The 18,918-nt window shown below is 48.3% G+C and overlaps 1 protein-coding gene across 3 annotated transcripts in view; it reads left to right on the forward strand.

The window, feature by feature from the left end:
* Positions 1–1,687: 1,687 nt before the first annotated feature.
* Positions 1,688–18,918, forward strand: part of Trappc10 (trafficking protein particle complex subunit 10) — a 58,733-nt gene continuing 41,502 nt past the window's right edge. For 2 of the 3 annotated variants that reach the window (XM_052164236.1, XM_052164237.1), the window contains exons 1-3: positions 1,688–1,901; positions 14,416–14,497; positions 16,989–17,124. In XM_052164236.1, coding sequence (XP_052020196.1) covers positions 1,835–1,901; positions 14,416–14,497; positions 16,989–17,124 — 285 coding nt within the window. In that variant the 5' untranslated portion in view covers positions 1,688–1,834. Of the gene's footprint in view, positions 1,902–14,415; positions 14,498–16,988; positions 17,125–18,918 lie in introns of those variants that run through there. The other variant, XM_052164238.1, reaches the window with a different exon arrangement.

Here is an 18,918-nt window from a genome sequence, read left to right on the forward strand (position 1 = left end):
GGTTCAGTCCATTATCATCAAGTTGGGAGCATGGCAGCATCCAGGCAGGCATGGTGCAGGAGGAGCTGAGAGCTCTACATCTTCATCTGAAGGCAGCTAGTGGGAGACTGGCTTCCAGGCAGATAGGGTGAGGGTCTTAAGCCCACACCCACAATGACACACCTACTCCAACAAGGCCACACCTCCTAATAGTGCCACTCCCTGACCCAAGCATATACAAACAAGCATATCACAACTAGCTTCACCACCTCCAAAGCTAAGAACGTATTTGAGGCCAACCGGAGAGATTCCACCCTCTTGCTGTACTGGTCTCTCTGATGTACTCACTCACCAATGTATTTTAAATTGTCTTGATTTATGACTTTTCATGTTCTGCAACTATAAAACTTCAAGCTGCTTCTATGTGGGATCATGAAATCTGGGATGGCCCACTCAGGATACCTCAGAGGATTCCTCAAAATCCTTGTTTCCTGGGTGGCGGGAGGGCACTCAAATTTGGCTCCAAAGCAAGCCATCTCTTACTGCATTTGAGGTGAGTGTTGTGTTTTTGTGTTGACATCTCACAAATGCTTAGCTGGATGGGGTGCAAAACCTTTGGAGCAACAAACACAGAGTTTTTGGACTCCTATCCTCGCTTTGCTGTGTTCTCTCTAGGCCAGTGGCTCTCAATCTTCTAATGCTGTGACCCTCCCCAAAATAAAAAAAAATATTAAAAAGTATATTAAATAAAATATCAAATAAATAAAAACATTAAATAAATAAAAATAAAATAATTTTGTTACTACTTCATAGCTGTAATTTTGCTGTTATAGGTCATAATGTAAGTATTTTTTGAAACTAGAGGTTTGCCAAAAAGCTCGGGACCCACAGGTTGAGAACCCTTACTCTAGGCTGTGCCTAGCAGTCTCCTCCCGCTTCAGCTGCCTTGACCAGTTGCCCCAAAGCCCACACCAACATACTCTCCAACAGTCAAGTCATGCTAAGATATTCCATGTGCACACTGAATCCCATTTGCAAAAGCTCCTATAGACCTGATTTATTTGCACCAGAGTCCTGTTCAAAGTACAGTTTGATTTTGTGACATTCACAATACCCAGCGGCTTCAAAGCAGTACCAGCTATTACAGGTGGCCAGTACTGACCAAGGCGGGACACAGGGGTGCATTCTGGGAGCCAAGGGAAAGAGTGCTGAAGGCTGACGCGGTGGTGGTGATGTACGTGGTGGTTTATATTAGTAAAACCAACCAAACAACCAACCAACCAAAAAACTCCCCAAACCAGAAAGGACAGTGGAACAGATGTAAAAGCCGACTCAAGGCATCCTGCAGAGGCCAGAAAGGAGGAAGCTACCGCGGAGAGAGCGGGAATTCTGCAAGATGGTGATGGTGGGGGAGCACGGGTAGAAGCGAGGATGAGGGTCAGGGAGCACTCGCATGTGCGAGGCCGAGGGTCATCCAGTTTAGACAGGTCTGATGAGGTCCAGGGTCACCAAGCTTGGGCAGGTGAGAAGGTGGGGGTCACGGAGCACAGGCACGGGAGCCGCCCTCAGTCCCCTGCAAGCTGTGAACCAAGGTAGCGACGTCTCCAGCTACCGCCGCACGCGGGGCCTTTTCCGTAGGAGGGCAAACAGCGGCGAGGCCCGCCCCTTTAAGTCGCGCGCCCCGGAAGTGGTCACGCGGCGGCGCCGGGGCCGGAAGTGGACGCGGCCGGCGGCGGCGGGCGGCCGGCTAGGAGCTGCCGGGGGCCGGCAGCGAGGAGGCGCGGGCTCAGCGGGCCCCGCGCTGCCTCGGGTGCCCATGGGGGGCGGGGGGCCGGGCCGGTGACGCCGGACGCCCATGGACGCCCCTGAGGAGCCACAGCCACCGGTGGTCTACACCATGGAGAACAAGCCAATCGTCACCTGTAAGTGCGGCCGGGCGGGCGGGCTGGGGGCGCGGCCGGGCTGGGCAGCTCCCACCTAGACTGACACAGCCGACCTCCGACCTTTCCGCGGGTGACCTCCGACCCGCTGTGCAGCCAACGCCGAGCTTTGGGTCCTGCCCTGGGCGGTCCGGAGCAGCTCGCTCTGTGCTGTCAGAGCTGCTTGGGATCGGGCCGGCCTTCCCCGTGGGTCGGCTCTTCTGCGCGTTGCCCGCAGTCCGGTGGGCAGGCCCGGCTCTCCGCAGAGCGCAGGTGCTCTTCCTCTGGTGACAGTCAAGCCCGAGTGGCAGGTGGCTGGCCAAGCCGCTTAGGAAGGAACCCAGCTCTGTCCGGTTCAATCATCCCGTGCCTGTAGGCACTTTCCAGCGCTGCTCTGCCAGCGAGTTCCCGCTCGGACACCTCCTTCTGCACTTGTTCCTTCTCCCACTGAGTGCACACACACACACACACAAAGATTGTTTCTCTGCTACAGAGAAAGAAAATCCTCATTTTAAAAGCATAATTCCAGAACGGAGTAGTTTTGCAGACGACAGACTCATGGAAAGTGTGGACAAGTTGGTTGACATTTTGACAGCTTTGCGGAGCTGTCTCTCAAAGTGCAGGTGTGACATTTGGCTGTTGGCAGTTCAGTATGTGCTTGACCTTATGAATTTACTTTTTTTTTTTTCTAAGCAGGAAGCACTATTTGCAAAACCTGGTGCTAGGCCCTTGGGTTCCCAAGGTCTCCGGCACACCCTGCTCTGTTCTCTCCTTTGGGCCCTTGGATAAAATGGGCTCCTCCCAGCCCTTTCCTGTAAACACCTAGACATTTCATATTTAAAGACTTACATCGGTTTATTGTTAGATTAACTTTCTCAGAGACATGGATGTGTCTCCCATAAAGTTGGGAGACTTGCATAGTTCAGCAGTAGCTTTTTAACCCCCAGAATGCTTTGCAGACAGATGTGGCAGAGCGAGTCTGGAGGCTGCCCCACCCTGCCCGGGTGCTCCTTGATCCCCTCAGGGAAGTCGCACCCGGTTCAGGTTTGGATTCAATGTGTTTCAGATCCTGAGAACTTCTCCCCAAGTACGATGCACAACAAGAATTCTGGATGAATACTTAACTACCTATAGGGACATCCACTTACTTGACTGCATTCCCGACCCTTAGCTTTGCACATAGGCATTTTAACTTTCATAAACTTTTCAGCAGGACCCTTCTGCAGGTGAAGCTGCAATGCTGGAGGCATTGGCTGTGGCTAAAGAGGAAGGATTACACGTGCTTGGAAATGTGTGCTGTTTAGCTTCTTACCTTCCTGTGTGCAGGACGGCTGCAGGGTGCCTGCTGGAATTTGGGTGTTGGTTGGGGAGCATCATAAGAATGCGTGCTGATGGTGTCCCCCAAGTTGGAGGGTACACCTCTTTTCAGGGTGAAACTCACTGGAGTTTCAGAAAACGTAGTTGTTTTAGAAAAAAGTAAAAGCAATCTCAAAGGCTTTTTTTTTTTTTTTTTTTTTTAATGACACTCGGGAAATTTGACTTAGCGTACATTCGATGGCATTTTTATGTTTCTGGGCCTGCAGCTTTGGCAAGCACTCATCCTGGTTCCGCCTCGTTCCTTCTTTACCTTGTTATGTTCTGAAGGAGATGCCAAAGAAGAACGAAGTTCCAAAATCTACCCAAAGACCCGTTCACTCTTAACACGTCAATACTGTATATTATATAGTTCTCTTAGTGTTTGCTCCCCAAACAATCTGTTCCATCTTATTAAAAAAAAATCGTACTTCAGATCTCCTTCAAACACTCACCTAGCCAGTCTGAGTTCACTTTAATAAGCAGAGCTCACGTTTGTGTGTGTGTGTGTGTGTGTGTATAGACTCATGCACCTGTGGAGAACAGAGATCAGTTTCAGGAGCTGGTCCATCTGAGCTGTCTACCTGGACTTTTTGCTTTTGTTTGTTTGTTTGTTTGTGTCTTTGTAGGGTTTCCCTCCCTGGCACCCTGGCTTCACCAGTTAGGCTAGGTTGGCTAGCTGGTAAGCTCTAGAAATAATATCTGTGTCCATCTCCCCATTGCTGGGATTACAAGCCTGTTGCCACGCCATGCTTGTCACATGGGTTCTAGGGACCCAAACTTGGATCCTCATGCTTCCTGGGCAAGCATTTTATGATCTGTTTTATCTTCCCAGTCTCATCTTCTCTCTGGACAGTGACTAGTGCTAGATTAGGGGCATGAGAAGGAACATTGAGGGAGACAGAGTTAACTCTTCCTCAAAAATGTTCCCGAGTTATTTTAATAATGTTTTGGGGCTGCCTAGAGGTTTTAGTAGGTTTTACCATCATTGGAAGATTCTTAACATCTTGTCTTGTGGGCTATGATGGAGAGAGACTGCCTCTGCTGAGAGGATCTGTGTGGTACAGGGTGCCAGCTGGGCAGTTGGGGAAGCGGCTGCAGTGGCTTGGATGATGAATCACCTAGTCAGAATAATCTGATGCTTACCATAAAATTTATTAATCATGAGAAAAGCTCAGTGATGCTGAAAACCAGCCGATCCATTTGTTTACAGTTTAGGTTTTAGCTCAGTTTTCCCCCTCCCTCTCAAAACTAGGCTTCTTTGTTTTTAGAAAAAAAAAAAAAAAGACATGTTCCTGTTACTGTGTGCTCATTCAGTGGAAAGAGCTGATGTCCTCTTGCCTATGGCTTTCCTCTGTGACTAGAGTATGTGGTCACCTTGGAGCAATGAAACATCTAATAGATAATGGTCCTCTCCAGATGATTGGCTTTCACTAGGGACACATCTAGTGCTATAAATGTTGAAAGGAGAAGGAAGACAGCAAAAACACGCCGATCTTCATGCTCAGTTTGTTTGGAGTTGATCTTTCCCCTATAGATGGGACCGTATAGATTTGGATTTCCTACCCAGTCTGAAAGTACAAGAATAAAGTGACTGTGAAGCGTGTTTTCTTAGAATGAGTAAACACAAGTGCAGGTGGGTGTAGGTGGCAGCCAGTGACTGCGAAGTGGGAGGAGCCTGAGAGGTTTGCAGACAGGCCAGGCAGGAGTGCAGGAACACTCACCTGCCCGCCTCCCCAAGTGGGGGCTGGAACCCAGGCTCTCAGGCTCGCCCTAAGCGCTCAGCTGCGGAGTTGTATATCCAGGCCTGTCTTGACTTTTCCTCACCAAGATGCCCAGTCTAGTCTTGAATCTGGTTCTTTTGCCTAAGCCTTTCAGATAACTGAGATTATAAGATGGCTACAGCAAGCCTAATACAATCCTGTGTATGTGTGCCGTTCCTGCCCGTGCTGGTTAGGGATACTTGGGTCTTTGGGGCCATTTGGGCATTTTTATTCTTGAGTTGGAACCTCAGCTGTGAAATGGACAGTTAGGTTAGAGGAGAGAATATTTGCAGAAGAAGCTAAGAAGAGATCCCTAAACCTTTTCTGGTCTCAGTGCCTTGGATGTCACAGTTGTTTAAGGCACCTGGTTATTGCATTTAGTAGGGCCTTCGGTCTGTCCCAGCAGTCACAGCAGGGTTCTTTGCTGGTATACAGTGTGGTCACATGGATGGCATGGCTTAGTGTGGCTGTGCAGTCCTGAGGCATTGCAGACTGACTCCAACGGCTTTGCTCTCACTTGCTTAGCTCTGTGCCCACCTGCAGCAGAGGAGGAGAGAAACTTGAGGCCGAAGCATCTTTCTGAGTTTCTTTCCTCCTAGTCTCCTCCGAGTGTCGCCTGTCCCACCTTTTCTTGGCTGTTATACTCTAGTTGTACCCTCTCTGTGTCTGCTCCCATCACAAGCTGTCGGTCTACTCACGGGACTTGGGTATTTGTTTTCAAGTTACAGGTTGATGGCTTTAACTCCTCACGGCCCCCTTATGTCTGATTCAGTCTCAGCAAATACTGTTTTAGTTGCCTTTCTTTCTTTCTTTCTTTCTTTCTTTTTTTCTTTCTTTCTTTCTTTCTTTCTTTCTTTCTTTCTTTCTTTCTTTCTTTCTTCTTTCCTTCCTTCCTTCCTTCCTTCCTTTCTTTTTTCTTTTAAATTTTTATTTATTTTATGTATAAAAATAATGTATAAGTACAATGTATAAGTACATTGTAGCTGTCTTCAGACACACCAGAATAGGACACTGAACCTCATTACAGATAGCTGTGAGCCACTATGTGGTTGCTGGAAATTGAACTCAGGACTGCTGGAAGAACAGTGGGTGCTCCCAACTGCTGAACCACCTCTCCAGCCCTCTCATAGGTCTTTGTTTCTGTCTGTGGGATCCCTGCAGTGGTCTCCAGAGGAGTCATAACACACATCTTGTCAGCTCAGGCTCACTTCCGTCTCAGAATACCTTTCCCAAGGCTAGGGATGGCTTAGTGGCCCATGTTTCCTTAGCATGGCAAGGCCCCGAGCTCTACCCTAGCACCACCCAGACCCAAACAAGCAGAATAACCTCCCAAAGCCTCCCAGACTAGCCTCTGACTCTGCCTGGAGCTGTAGAGCCTGCACCGCCCCGGCCTAGTGGTCTCTGCCCTCTCCTTCCCTCTTCTCCCGACCTCTGATATCTGCTCAAATGTCACTGAACCCCAGGCCCGCTCTGCCTCCCACACCCTGCTCGCGTTTGGGCTCCCACTGGCTTCACCCATTTTTCTTGGCTCACAGCTCCAAACATAAATATTTGTTTTTGTCTTTGCTTATTGTTTTTCTTCACATGGAATCCAGGCTAGCGTGTAAAGCTTCACAGCAAGGGACTTGATCTATGGCTCCCTGCTGTGTTCTTAGCACCTTGACTAGCCCTTGGAAATACTGGGTGCTGAGTCTGTTTGTGGAGTAGATTGAGTAAGTGAGCACGCACTCTTTCAGGGAACATCCTGCTGGGTGTCTCTCAGTGCTTCTATGAGGCAGAACCTCTAATGCCATAGTGTTCCTTTCCTGCTGTACACTAAGTGCTCTGTGGCAACGCCTGGGGACTGCCTGCCTTGTTCTTAGGTAAACTGAACTTATGCATTCTGTTTGGACTTTTAACCAGGGGAATACACGTTTATCCAGTAAAGCAAAGCTGACTAGTATGCTAGGGGCATTTGGAAAGGGCTGGGCAGCTGCGCTTAGGTACTTTTTTTTTTTTTTTTAACTACAAGTCAGAGCACATTTAACATCACAAGCAAACCAAGGCCTGCTGTCCTGGGCTGCGCTTGCTGTACTGTGAGACCCACCTAGCACTTAGAAGAGGCCTCAGAGATGTCATTGTAAGTCCAGTAATCTGCAAGATCACATCACACAGTCCCTGCGTTTGGTGTCTGTGATGGGCATAGTGCATTGGTTCCTCCTGCTGTCGGCTGTTCGTCCCACCGATGGCCGGGCAGAGTGCCACTGTATGACCACCAGTCTGTCCCTCACTTGTCTGGCTGCTAGTTGGTGGATGTTTGGGTTATTTCTACATTTGGCTCTTGTAATTCTGCCGTATGTCTTTGTGTGGACATTTTTATTTCGTAGAGGATTCTAGGAGAATGGCTGTGTCACATGGTGAGCTTATGTTTAGCTTTTTAGGAAAGTGCCAACTCTTCCCAAAGTGGTTCTACTGTTTAACATCCTTGGCAGGGTGCAGCCTCCCACACCCTCAGTGACAGCCTGTTGTCTGCCTTTTTCACCAGAGTGGAAGATTCCTCTTTATCTTGTTTGTCCTGAGACAGTCTCATTCTTGCTGTGTAGCCCAGGTTGGCCTGAAACTGAAGATCTTCCTGACTCAGTCTCCAGATGACAAGTACCCCACATGCAGCCCTTAGTGAAATGTTTATTAAAGTGTTTTGTTCATTTTAAATTGCATTATTGAGTTGCAAAACTCAATTCTATTTTCCAGATACTATGTCTTGTTATCAGTCTCATATTTGAAGGTATTTTCTTTTAAATGTCTTGTTTGCCCCCCCATGTGTGTGTGTGTATATGTGTGTGTGTGTGTGTGTGAGAGAGAGAGAGAGAGAGAGAGAGAGAGAGAGAGAGAGAGAGAGAGAGAGAGATTATGTATGTGTGAAGGAGAGACTGATGTCGGTGTTGGGTGTCTTCTGTACCTTATCTTTGGAGAGAGGGTCTCTTATGGAACCTGGTACTCACTGATTGGCTACAGTAGACCAACTGACAAATGTGTTCAGAGGCTCTGCTCTGTCTGTCCCTGCCAACCTCTGTCCCGCAGTGCTAGAATTACAGACACACTGCAGCCAACCACAGTCACCTTTGACCCTGCCCAGCCTTGCATGGCAGGCATGTTATCCGCTGAACCATCTCTCTGTCTAGCTCCTAGAACAAACCACGTTTACTCAGCACGGTGGTTCTCAACCTTCCTAAGGCTGTGACCCTTTAATACACTTCCTCATGTTGTGGTGACCCAGCCATAAAAATATTTCATTGCTGCTTCATAACTGTAGTTTTGCTACTGTTATGAATCATGATGTAAATATCTGATATTCAGGAGAGCTGATATGTGACCCCTGTGGAAAGGTCATTTGACACTCAAAGGAGTTATGGCCCCCAGATTGAGAAGTGCTGACAGCACATGGCAAAGAGCTGTGGCTGATGAGGGGCAGCCTGTGAGGCATGAGTGCTGAGGGACAGCCTGTGAGGCATGAACACTGAGGGACAGCCTGTGAGGCATGAGCGCTGAGGGACAGCCTGTGAGGCATGAGTGCTGAGGGACAGACAGCCTGTGAGGCATGAGTGCTGAGGGACAGACAGCCTGTGAGGCATGAACACTGAGGGGCAGCCGTGAGGCATGAACACTGAGGGACAGCCATGAGGCATGAGCACTGAAGGACAGCCTGTGAGGCATGAGCGCTGAGGGGCAGCCTGTGAGGCATGAGCGTTGAGGGGCAGCCTGTGAGGCATGAGCGCTGAGGGACAGCCTGTGAGGCATGAGCACTGAGAAGCCCTTGCTCAATGAGAGGGGATAGCATTTCAGCGGGGCTGCAATTTCCTGCTGTGAAATTCCTGCATGTCGACAAGGACAGGCCTGATTGGTTAGTGTTTGCTTAGGGTGAATGACCACGTATGCAATCTCCCTCACGCAGCTGAAGCAGCGCTGTGGTATAGGGTTGGTGAACTGTTCTTGCTTCCTCAGTTTGGGCGGAATGAGCTGGGCACCAGGCTTCCACTGGGGCACATTGCCCCTTCTGATCTCTCATTCACGGCCTTCCTTCACATTGCCACCCTCTGCCCCAGCAGAGCCGTGAACCTAATCTTGGGGGATTGGTTGGAAGTTTCTTCTTTAGGAGCCTCTTGGAGCGAGCAGAGGGGCTGCCTGCCTGGCCCTGTCTTAGCTCATGACTCTGCAGGAGTTCCTGGCAGGCCATGACAAGAGAACACACTTGGAGCAGTTTGGTAGAAGGTCTGCATTGTCTAGTCCAGGAGGCTTATGGGAATTGGGGCTCCCAGTGCCAGGGGTGAACATTGTCAGAGTGTCACATGGGTTAGAACTGTTGAACCCTGAAGACACAAGCCTGACAAGAGGTTAAAACACAGGAGTCCTGAGCAGCTCTGACTAGGGAAGGATGAAGACCAAGGCGCATGTTTGCGTCTGGTTGGTGAGGAGGTGGAGAGGCGCTTGGGCTCCTCAAAGGCGCATGTGCTCCTCAGGATCTAAGCATGCCACGACGGAATAAGGAAATGCTGAGTTGTTCAGTGGTACCCAGAAAGGCGGAGGCCATGGCTGCCCCCAAAGGGGTCAGGGTGTCCTAATGCATCCACCTATGCAAGAAGGGTGTGTGGAGGGACTGAGCTCGGGGGAGCAAGTTTCTCTCAGGGGAGCTAGGGTCTCTTTTGAAGACAAAGCGCAGGCCTTTAATTGGTTGCTGCTTGGATGGGGCACTCTTGCAGCTCCTGTGCTTTGTACCCTGCACAGGTGGACAGAGCACTAACAACTTTGGAGCTGTTTACATTGGCTAGAGTGGCCATCTGACCGATGCCTTTGTGAGTCTTTAGAAGTGCCAGCCCCTGGCTGAGCCAGGTCAGGACGAGGGTCTTGGCAGTGCTTGTGGAGATTGCTTTGGGATATTACTGGATAGTTTACTCTTTGTCATGCTCTGGGGTGAGGGTGGGGTGTGTTTAAGACCATGTTGGTGGTGGCCCTCCATTAACCTCCTTGTTATGGTCACACAAGACCCCTTAGGACTTACCCAGGGACTTAGGAGTCCTTGGCTTTTTTTAATCACTCATGTCATCTGACATGGGTCAGGGGCCTTGCTGATTGGTTCCATGGCTTCCCTTGAAAGCAGTGAGGACCTGCCCTTCTTTGGGAGGTCCCTTTGGGAGGGACCCTCTTGTAGAAGGTACGCTGCTCTGCAACCAGCCTCTGGGTCCCCAGTCCTCTCAGGTCAAGATGACAATGACCTATCAGAGCTATAGTCCCTTTTATAGGGGTTGTTAAGAGACAACCCAGGACCCATGTTGGACAGTTCACAAATATCTATAATTCTATCTCTGAGGAGCCCAACACCCTCTTCTGAACTCTGGAGGCACACACACATACATGAGTGTACACACACACACACACACACACAAAATAAATCTTACAAGATGTGAATTTTTAAAAACATAGCTATAAAAATTGTACTTAAAGCATTTAAAAAACAAAACAAAACTATGAGATAGTGAATTTTAACTTGCTGCATCTCTCTGAGACAGACTCTTGCAATGTGGCCCAGGCTGGCTTCCAACTCATGATCCTCCAGCCTCTGTCTCTGAGTGCTGGGTTAATAACAGCAGTACATTACCATACCTGGCTTCCTATTGTCTTAACTTTCAAAATATTGTTTGAATTAGTATTCAAATAATGGGTTTTTTAATTTTTTTGCTTTATTTTATGTGTATTTTATGTATATTATGTATGTTATTTGCCTGAGTATGTGTCTGTATATGCATGTGTGCAGTGCAGCAAAGGCTAGAAGCAGATATCAGATCTCTAACAACTGGAGTTACAGAGGTTGTTAGCCTTCATAGGTGCTGAGATCTGACCCCGGCCGGGTCCTATGGAAGAACAAACTGTGTTTAACTGTCAAGCCATCTTCCAGCCTTCCAAATGAAGTTTTTAAGTAAGCTAGTTCTCTTAGAACCTCTGCTCCCTGGTTCCTTTTGCCTTCAGGTTTCAGCAGCTCTATCTCAGCCATCCCTCAAAGTTCTCACTGTCTGGTCATCCTGAGGGAGGAGCTCAACACTGTATTCTTTTTTGTTTTGCTTGTGCAAGACTGCTTCATCACCAATGTGCACTCCTCTTTAACAGGCACGTGACATCCTATTGTCTCTCCCTACCTCCTAAAAGTTGCAAAGGGGGAGATTTGAACACTTATCTCATGTATTAGTAGGAATATTTAAGTTAAAAGCATTTATGCACGTGTGTTTCTAGTGCTTGGCATGCTTGGCTCTTCCCCTTCACAGAGCTGTCTTCAGAACGGCTCACTGTTGTCTTTAGTGACAGCTCTCCCTGTGTCACGAGCATCCATGGTGTGTCTGCCCACTTGCTGCTGCTGCATTAAAGAGTGCACTTTGATTTCTGACCAGTTCAGTCAGCCACAGTTTCGGAGGCAAGGAGCTTTGCAAGGTTCTTGAGTGTTGCTCTCTCCCTGCCTCTGATCTACAGTTGCCACCATCCAAGGAGCCCCACTTCCTCTCAATAGAAACAGGGTCTACAGACTTACCTGATGTGGACTTGTCACCAGGCTTCTTCAGTGAGGGCTTTTGTATTTTAAAAATGCACTTAGTTAGAATTCAAGACTGCAAAGCTTTATTTACCCAACTATTCTATCTCCTATACATTCTTTTCTTGGGGGGTGGGAGACCCTGCATCTGTAACTCAACCCGTGACACTGTCTGTAATCGAGTATACTGAGGCACGGAGAGTGTTGACATTAGACCAGGCCTGCAGTCAGCTAGCTGTTACAGTGTGTGCAACAATGTGTGTGGGCCAAGAACTGCGCCACCTCAGGATATGGACTTGAGCATTGGCAGGGGTTGGCGTCCACTGAGGTTCTGGGACAAGTCTCTCAGATGTAAGGGACAACTGAATTCTACCTTCTACCCTGGCATCTCCTTTACCTAAGTATCCTACTGCAAATTTAAATAAAAAAGATTTATCCCTTTATTGGAAATAACTTAAGTTTGACAGAATGGCTCCATGGGTAAAGCCACCTGCTTGAGTTTGACCCCTCAGGTCCAGATAGTGGAAGAAGAAAACCAGCTCCTGCCAGCTGACCTCTGACTGCCGCATGCACACCATGGCTCAGGTGCAGTTGTTGTCCCCCCAATGCATTTTTAAAAATTAATTTTAACATTTTTAAAAGAATGTGAACATTTCTCACTATCAGGTGAGAGATTACTAACTCTAGTGGTTTCCATACCTCTCTTTTCCCACACTGTGCCATGCCGTGCCGTGCCATGCCGTGCCATGCCGTGCCGTCCCTGGAGTATGGGCCCAGTCTGAGGAGGCCAATGTGCCCATGGTCCTTCTTTGGGCGGGATTTGTGATAAAGCCCATGATAAGTGTGGAGCCATGCCAGGTGCTATGTAATGTTGCTGGACTTGCCGGATTCTTCTTTCTTCCTTGTTCAGTTTTGAAGCTGTAGTTAGACCCTGTTGAAAAGGTTGGTTTTGAACAAAGATGTTAGGGTGAGGAGAACATGAGAAAGGAAGAAAGGAACCCTTGGACCAGAACTGTCAGGACTCTTCTTGACATACAGGATTCACCCAGGCAGTTGCAGATGCTCCTGTCTGCTCGGACAAAACCCTACAGACCGGAGCTATCCACGTGGCCCTCAGGTGTAGGCACTTACTGTGTAAGCCCGGTGACCTGAGTTCAAGTTCCAGGAGCCACGAGGGACAGCCAGCCATGGGAGCTTTCTCCTAAGACAGAGCTCCAGGTCCAAGTGCTGCTCCTGAAGAGGGTGGGGCCGGGCCTTTTGGACTCTTCCCAGCTGCTTGGCCTTGGCCTGCTGGATAGCTGGATAGCACCCTCCCACCTTCACGGTACATGGCCCTCATTAACAGGCCAACATGAAGTCTCAGGAATGCCGGGCCAGAACTAATACTAAAGGTTATTAGTATTCTTACCAGAGAGCCCAAGAACTCCTCACCCTTCCACGGGAAGCCACAGATCAAAGAGGACTGGGAGCCCTCAGCAGCGGTGCCTCTGTTCTTGGGCTCATGACTTCAGAGCTGTGAGATGTGCTAACTGAACCCATCCAGAGTGTTCTGTCACCTGAGTGTGTCACCTCTGAGGTGACCCAGGGTGTCAGATGATACCTTTGCACATGGCAAGTCTATGGCTTGTACCTCAAAATCAGGACACAGATAAAGGCTAGTCCATTACAGAATGAAGGAAAGGTTGTTACTGTCCGAGCTGTGTTCGCAGGCCTTTCTGTGCAGTGGTTTCCTGTGGAGAATGGCTTGGGGATTTCGTACTGTACTGATTTCTCACATGACTAGCAAATGAATGAGCAAGATGAAAACCACAGCAGACTTGTGATAGCTTCTGCCAGGCTGCACTTGGTGTGTGTGTGTGTATGTGTGTGTGTGTTGACTTACTCTGCTGTCAACATACCCTCTGACTGGCCCTGCTGGATACCTGTCCTTTCCCTTTCCTGTCTCATGCACAAGGCACAGGAAGGACAAATGCAGGTGCATGCTGTCAGTCAGGACCAGGCAGTCAGCTTCCCAGCACCACACTAGCCACCATCTCCTGGTGCCCAGATACACAATGTCTCTCCCTGGAGATCTGATACTGCAGGGCAATCTTCAGGATTTGTTTTCGGCTCATGCTGGCAAAATACAAAATAAGCAACCGTGCTAATGGCTCACATCATTCCCAATCTCCTCTTTACAATCAGTCAGGGCAGGCAGGAGAGTGCATTCCCTCACAGAAGACTGTGGGTTGAACAGGTTCATTGTCTGTAGGAAACATCCCCTTTTTAGTGTATGTATGCTGTGGTCATGTTGTCATTTCAGGAGAGCCAAGTAGACTTGAGAGTTCTGTTACAGTTAGAGTACAAACTGAATGACAAGCTGACAGCAGCCTGCAGGCAGACGGAAGTCTTCCCAGGCTGGCTGTGCGCCCCTGATGACCTCTAACTTCTCCAGTCAGGGGCTCCCAGGGTAGCACCCAGTCTGCGTCAGGCTTGCATGCATTTCCTTGTCTTCATTGTGGATGCTTTACAGACATTTCAGTGCTGTTAGTTCTGAGTGACTGTGTTGGGGCAGAACCTCTCAGGTGTCCTTTCTTGTGTGGAGCCCCCAATTCCTTTGTGGTATTAGAAGGTAGGTGGTTGGGCTGAGCTGCTTCCAAAGCAGACTCTGTGAGAGTCGTAGCCCTTTGTGGAGGCCCTGTGAAGGGCACCAATTAAACCATGCAGGCTAAATGCTCAGTTTCCTGAAATTAGTCACTTGTTTTAGGATAATATTGCCTAAGAACATCAACATGTTCAACTATAAAGTATATTTTGCCTGTATTTATCTTAAAGCCACATAACTGGTTTTTCTTTGTTCCCATTGTAGGTGCTGGAGATCAGAATTTATTTACCTCCATTTATCCGACGCTTTCCCAGCAGCTTCCAAGAGAACCGATGGAATGGAGAAGGTATGGGTTCTGTGTTTTGCTGGACTTTCCTTATAATCAGGTGCTTGAGTGATTAAATAGTTGCTCAGACAGTAGAGCCTCTGTTCTGGAGCGCAGACCGACAAAGAGCAGCCTCTCCTAGCCTGCGGGTCTTCCTCTTTGAGGCCCTTTCATTTTTGGGTTTGTGGTATTGGGGATTGAATCCAGAGCTTCACTTTCCTACCCTTGTCATGATTTTTTTTTTCCTTTTGAGATAGAATCCTGTTATAGTTTATGCTGGCCTTGAACTTGCTATGTAGCCCAGGCTTGCCTCAAACTTGCATTGCTTCTGCCTCCACTTGAGTAGTATACTAGGGTTACAGGCTAGACCACCACTCCTGACTCTTGATTCTGTGTGTGTGTGTGTGTGTGTGTGTGTGTGTACATGTATGTACATACATATAGATGGACTGGGTACCACACCTGCACCTAGAGGCATGCATATAGTGGGCAAGCATTCCTCTACTGAGCTGCATTCCCACACCTCTTTTTACCTTACACTTTTAAGCAGCATCTCACTGAGTTTCCCAGGATAATCTTGAACTTACGTTGCAACCTAGACCAGCCTTATGATCCTCCTGTTTTAGACACTTGAGATTCTTTAGAGTACTTGAGATGCCTGGCCTATCTACCCCCCCCCCCTTGTCCTGGAGGGAATTTGTTGCTGTTGTTTTAGACATTAGATGACAGGTTTTTTGAGTTAGAGTATGTCTAATATATTTGCGCCTGAAAGTGATGTCTCAATTAGCCACTAATAATTTAACAAATATTCAGTGCTAGAGAGTGCTCTTTGAGAAAAATTATTCAACACTGGCAAAGGCCCAATGCTATTAAAGAAAACAGTTGAGCAGACTGATGTTGGGAAGGGGGTGGCTAGTCCCTGAAGAAATGATCTGTAAAGGATGCCAGCTAGGTACATTACTAAACGCCCCTGACAACACAAGAAATGTGTTCATGAAGCAAAAGGAAGATGATGGGGAAACCAAACAGCGAAACATGCATTTATACCTCCCGCTCCGGAGCCCTGGTCAGTGAGGGGAAGGGACTGACCAGCAAATTTACAGGGACAGCGCTTCTAAAGAGCACCGTGGCTTTGGTATTGACACGAACAGACATTTATCTGATGTGTGTTCTGGAAGTCTGAGACTGCGGATGGCTGCTGCTGAGGGCCCTGACTGCATGACTGTGAGCCTGTTCCTTAGTGCCAGCCTGAGCACTTCTGAAATGGGCTACTTCACAGAGCACTGTCTCAGCCTGTGAGGTGCGGACTGAGTCTCCATGTAAGAACTTTGGAGGACTTGTAAGAGCAGAAGCAGAGAAAGAGGGAGGCAGCAGTAGCAGCTACAGAGTGTGGACAGTCTGAGGAGAAGGCAGACAGATGGGGAGTTTCAGAAACTCCCAGTGCAGACAGTCTATGACCGTGACAACGTGTGGAACTTGGAATGCAGAACACAGGGCTGGGAGGGATGCTGGGAGCTGCTAGACAAGGAACTCTCGTGCCTAGAAGTGCCCTGCCTCCTCTGTATAGTGACAGGTGCTCCTGACCTCTGGAAGCCTGGAGGTCCCTTCTGTGGCCCTGGGCCATAGGGCAGCTGTGTGGGGCCTGTTGGATTTGGCCAGAAGCCCTGCAGGAAGCAGAATTATCTCTAGACTGTTAGAAGACTAAAGCAGTAGCAACCTCTCTGGGGTAACTGAAGGAGGAATCACAGGAAAGCATCAACCCGAATAAAAGATTGGCATTTAACGTAGGTGTGATGTATAGCTCGGAGGATTTCGAGATAAAATGAAGTCAATAGCAGAATGGAAATAGATCATAAACTTTGAAGCCAGCCGAACAAAACAATGCGAGAAGGAAATGTGATTAATCTCACAGGCACAAGGGAACCTGCAGATAGGAAACTGACAGTGTGTGTGTAAGCACAGTCATAGTTAGTGTAGACAGTTTGCTAAACACTGAGAGTCATAGGAAGCCGGTTCCAGAGAGCAGCAGGGGCTCCTGTGTGCATGAGCCGCAGGTGTCTGTGGTGTCTGTGACTGATTTCTTGGGTTGAAGGGGGGCTTGTGCCACTCCTTCATTTGTGCTTTGCAAACAAAACTCTGTTGTCCCCCCCACCCCCCATTTTCAATAGGTTACAAAAGCATTAGGGCTCTTGAGAGTGGGAATTCCTTTCTGTATTTTTGACACTTGAGACGTGTAAGCCCAGGGTAGGTTTCCCTGCAGGGTCTGTTCTCACAAGTCCATGGCAGCCTTGCTCAGTTGACCCTTGAGCTGCTGGGCCTTGTGTTCTTGAATAAACGAAAGGCCTTTTGGAGAGGGGCCTGGGTGTGAGAGCTGCTGTAATAATCCAGGCAGGGCGTTGGTCAGTTTTCATTCATTTTTAGCCCTGGGCGTGAATGAATTCTACATTGTCGCAGCTCCGTATTCAATTCTGTTGTTCAGTTGTTTTCTTGGTGACTTTAAAACCTGTTTTAGGTCCTATGGCCGTGCTCCAAAAATGATTCACCTGGAATCCAACTTTGTTCAGTTCAAGGAGGAGCTGCTGCCCAAAGAAGGGAACAAAGCCCTGCTCACCTTCCCCTTCCTGCACATCTACTGGACCGAGTGCTGCGTAAGTACTGTACCGCTGGGGAAGCCTGTGTGTGTGTGTGGGGGGAGGGGGGTGAGCTGGTGAGCGAGAACAGGGGCCTGTGCTCTCTCCTGCTGTTATGTGGCTTTGGTTCCTCGGCCAGACAGGTGGTGGTGTCCCTGTTCTGCTTCCCCTAGCTGTGGCTTTCCCGGGGAATCCCTGGGCTAGCATGGTTCTGGCCGTGAGCCCTGGAGCCAGAGGGTTTAATCAGCTTGAAGTTGGTCACCTAGTGCTGTCACGACCTTCTTTCCTCCCCAGGACTTCCTCTGCTCGGTAGGCCCCATCCTTTACTCTTGGTATTCTTGGTATTGTGGCTTTCACTTGTGTTTTATAATTGTGTATTCATGAGCCCAGATAGGATTCTCCTGCCCAAGAACTAAGGGGAAGTTCTGAGGGTTATTTCTTCCGCTTGAAGTAATAAAATAAGCACTTGGCAGCGTGTGAAGTACAGAAGACATTTCCTCTGGGACTTGAGCCTGCTTTAGAGGCTACAGCAATGTTTTGTACTCAAACAAGACAGGACTCTGGAGGCCTGTGCTGGTCGCACTTGTCCTTTGCTCCATGTATTGTTCCTCAGGAAGTCACGGGCTATGGGGGATGAGTGCAAGGTGTTGTCTGCCAGGCAAGCTCACTAGAGACTGGGATTTATGGCTCTCAGTGAGGATGGCCACACAGGACCTCTACCTGGCATGGCATGTCCCAGAGCTTGAAAAGGAAAGCAGATATATTATTAGCCACATACGTATACCGTATAGACCTGATAAAACCCAGGTATAGGAGAAGCCTCCTCACAGGTAGGATGACCATGCCAGACTTACTCAGGAACTTTCCTTTCCATAACCCTCCATCCACAATGTCAGAATTATTTTTGTTTTATTTAATATATAAGTAGTCCTAGAGATTAGATCCAGGATTTTGCATCTACTAGGCAAGTGTAGCCTTGCAAGCATATACTGAGATACTGAGATGTATTTCAGCCCAAGTACATTATTTTCTTATTTTTTCTGGATTATGAGTGGACTTTCATTCCATGTGTTTCATATTACTTTTTTTGTGTGTAGGAAGCCTGCTGATTTATATTCATATTAACCTTGGCGAACTCTTTGACTGTATGTATTAGCGAGGGGGACCCTTCTCCCTTTTCAGTTCTTAACTGGTAGAATTGTTTTCTCTGGTGTTAAGATGTCATAGCCATCCTGAGTTCAATTCCCAGCAACCACATGGTGGCTCACAACCATGTGTAATGGGATCTGATGCCCTCTTCTGGTGTGTCTGAAGACAATGACAGCATACTGACATACATCTTTTTAAAAAAAAAAAAAAAAAAAAAAGCTGTCCTAGACACCTCAGCCCTCATCCTGACCTTTGTGGGATGTCTTCTCCCAAAGTAGGGCTGGGGCACATGCGCACATGAAGCTAACAGTAGCCGTTCCCATTTTCTCACGAGTTTAACCCAGGAATGGTAGAAGTAGCCCTTCCCACAGTTTCCTCTGTGAGTCTGAGTCAGGCTGTCCTCTGAAGGCAGGCCTGCAGACCTAGTGTGGGTCCCTCTTAGTGAGGCTTGCTTTCTCAGCGGGTATTGGAGGAACTTGCTGTAGTCCTTGGGATTTTCTGCTCTGTCCACATAAGGTTGCTCTGTATCTTTCCTTTTGCGCTGTCTTTACGGGGGTTTAGTATTAAAACCATCTGTTTTTATCTTATGTGTTTGAGTGTTTTGCCTGCATGTATGTATGTGTACTGCCTGTATGCTTGGTGCCCAGCATGGCAAAAGAGTGG

The sequence above is a fragment of the Apodemus sylvaticus genome, chromosome 19 (genome assembly GCF_947179515.1).
Source record: "Apodemus sylvaticus chromosome 19, mApoSyl1.1, whole genome shotgun sequence".
NCBI lineage: Eukaryota > Metazoa > Chordata > Mammalia > Rodentia > Muridae > Apodemus > Apodemus sylvaticus.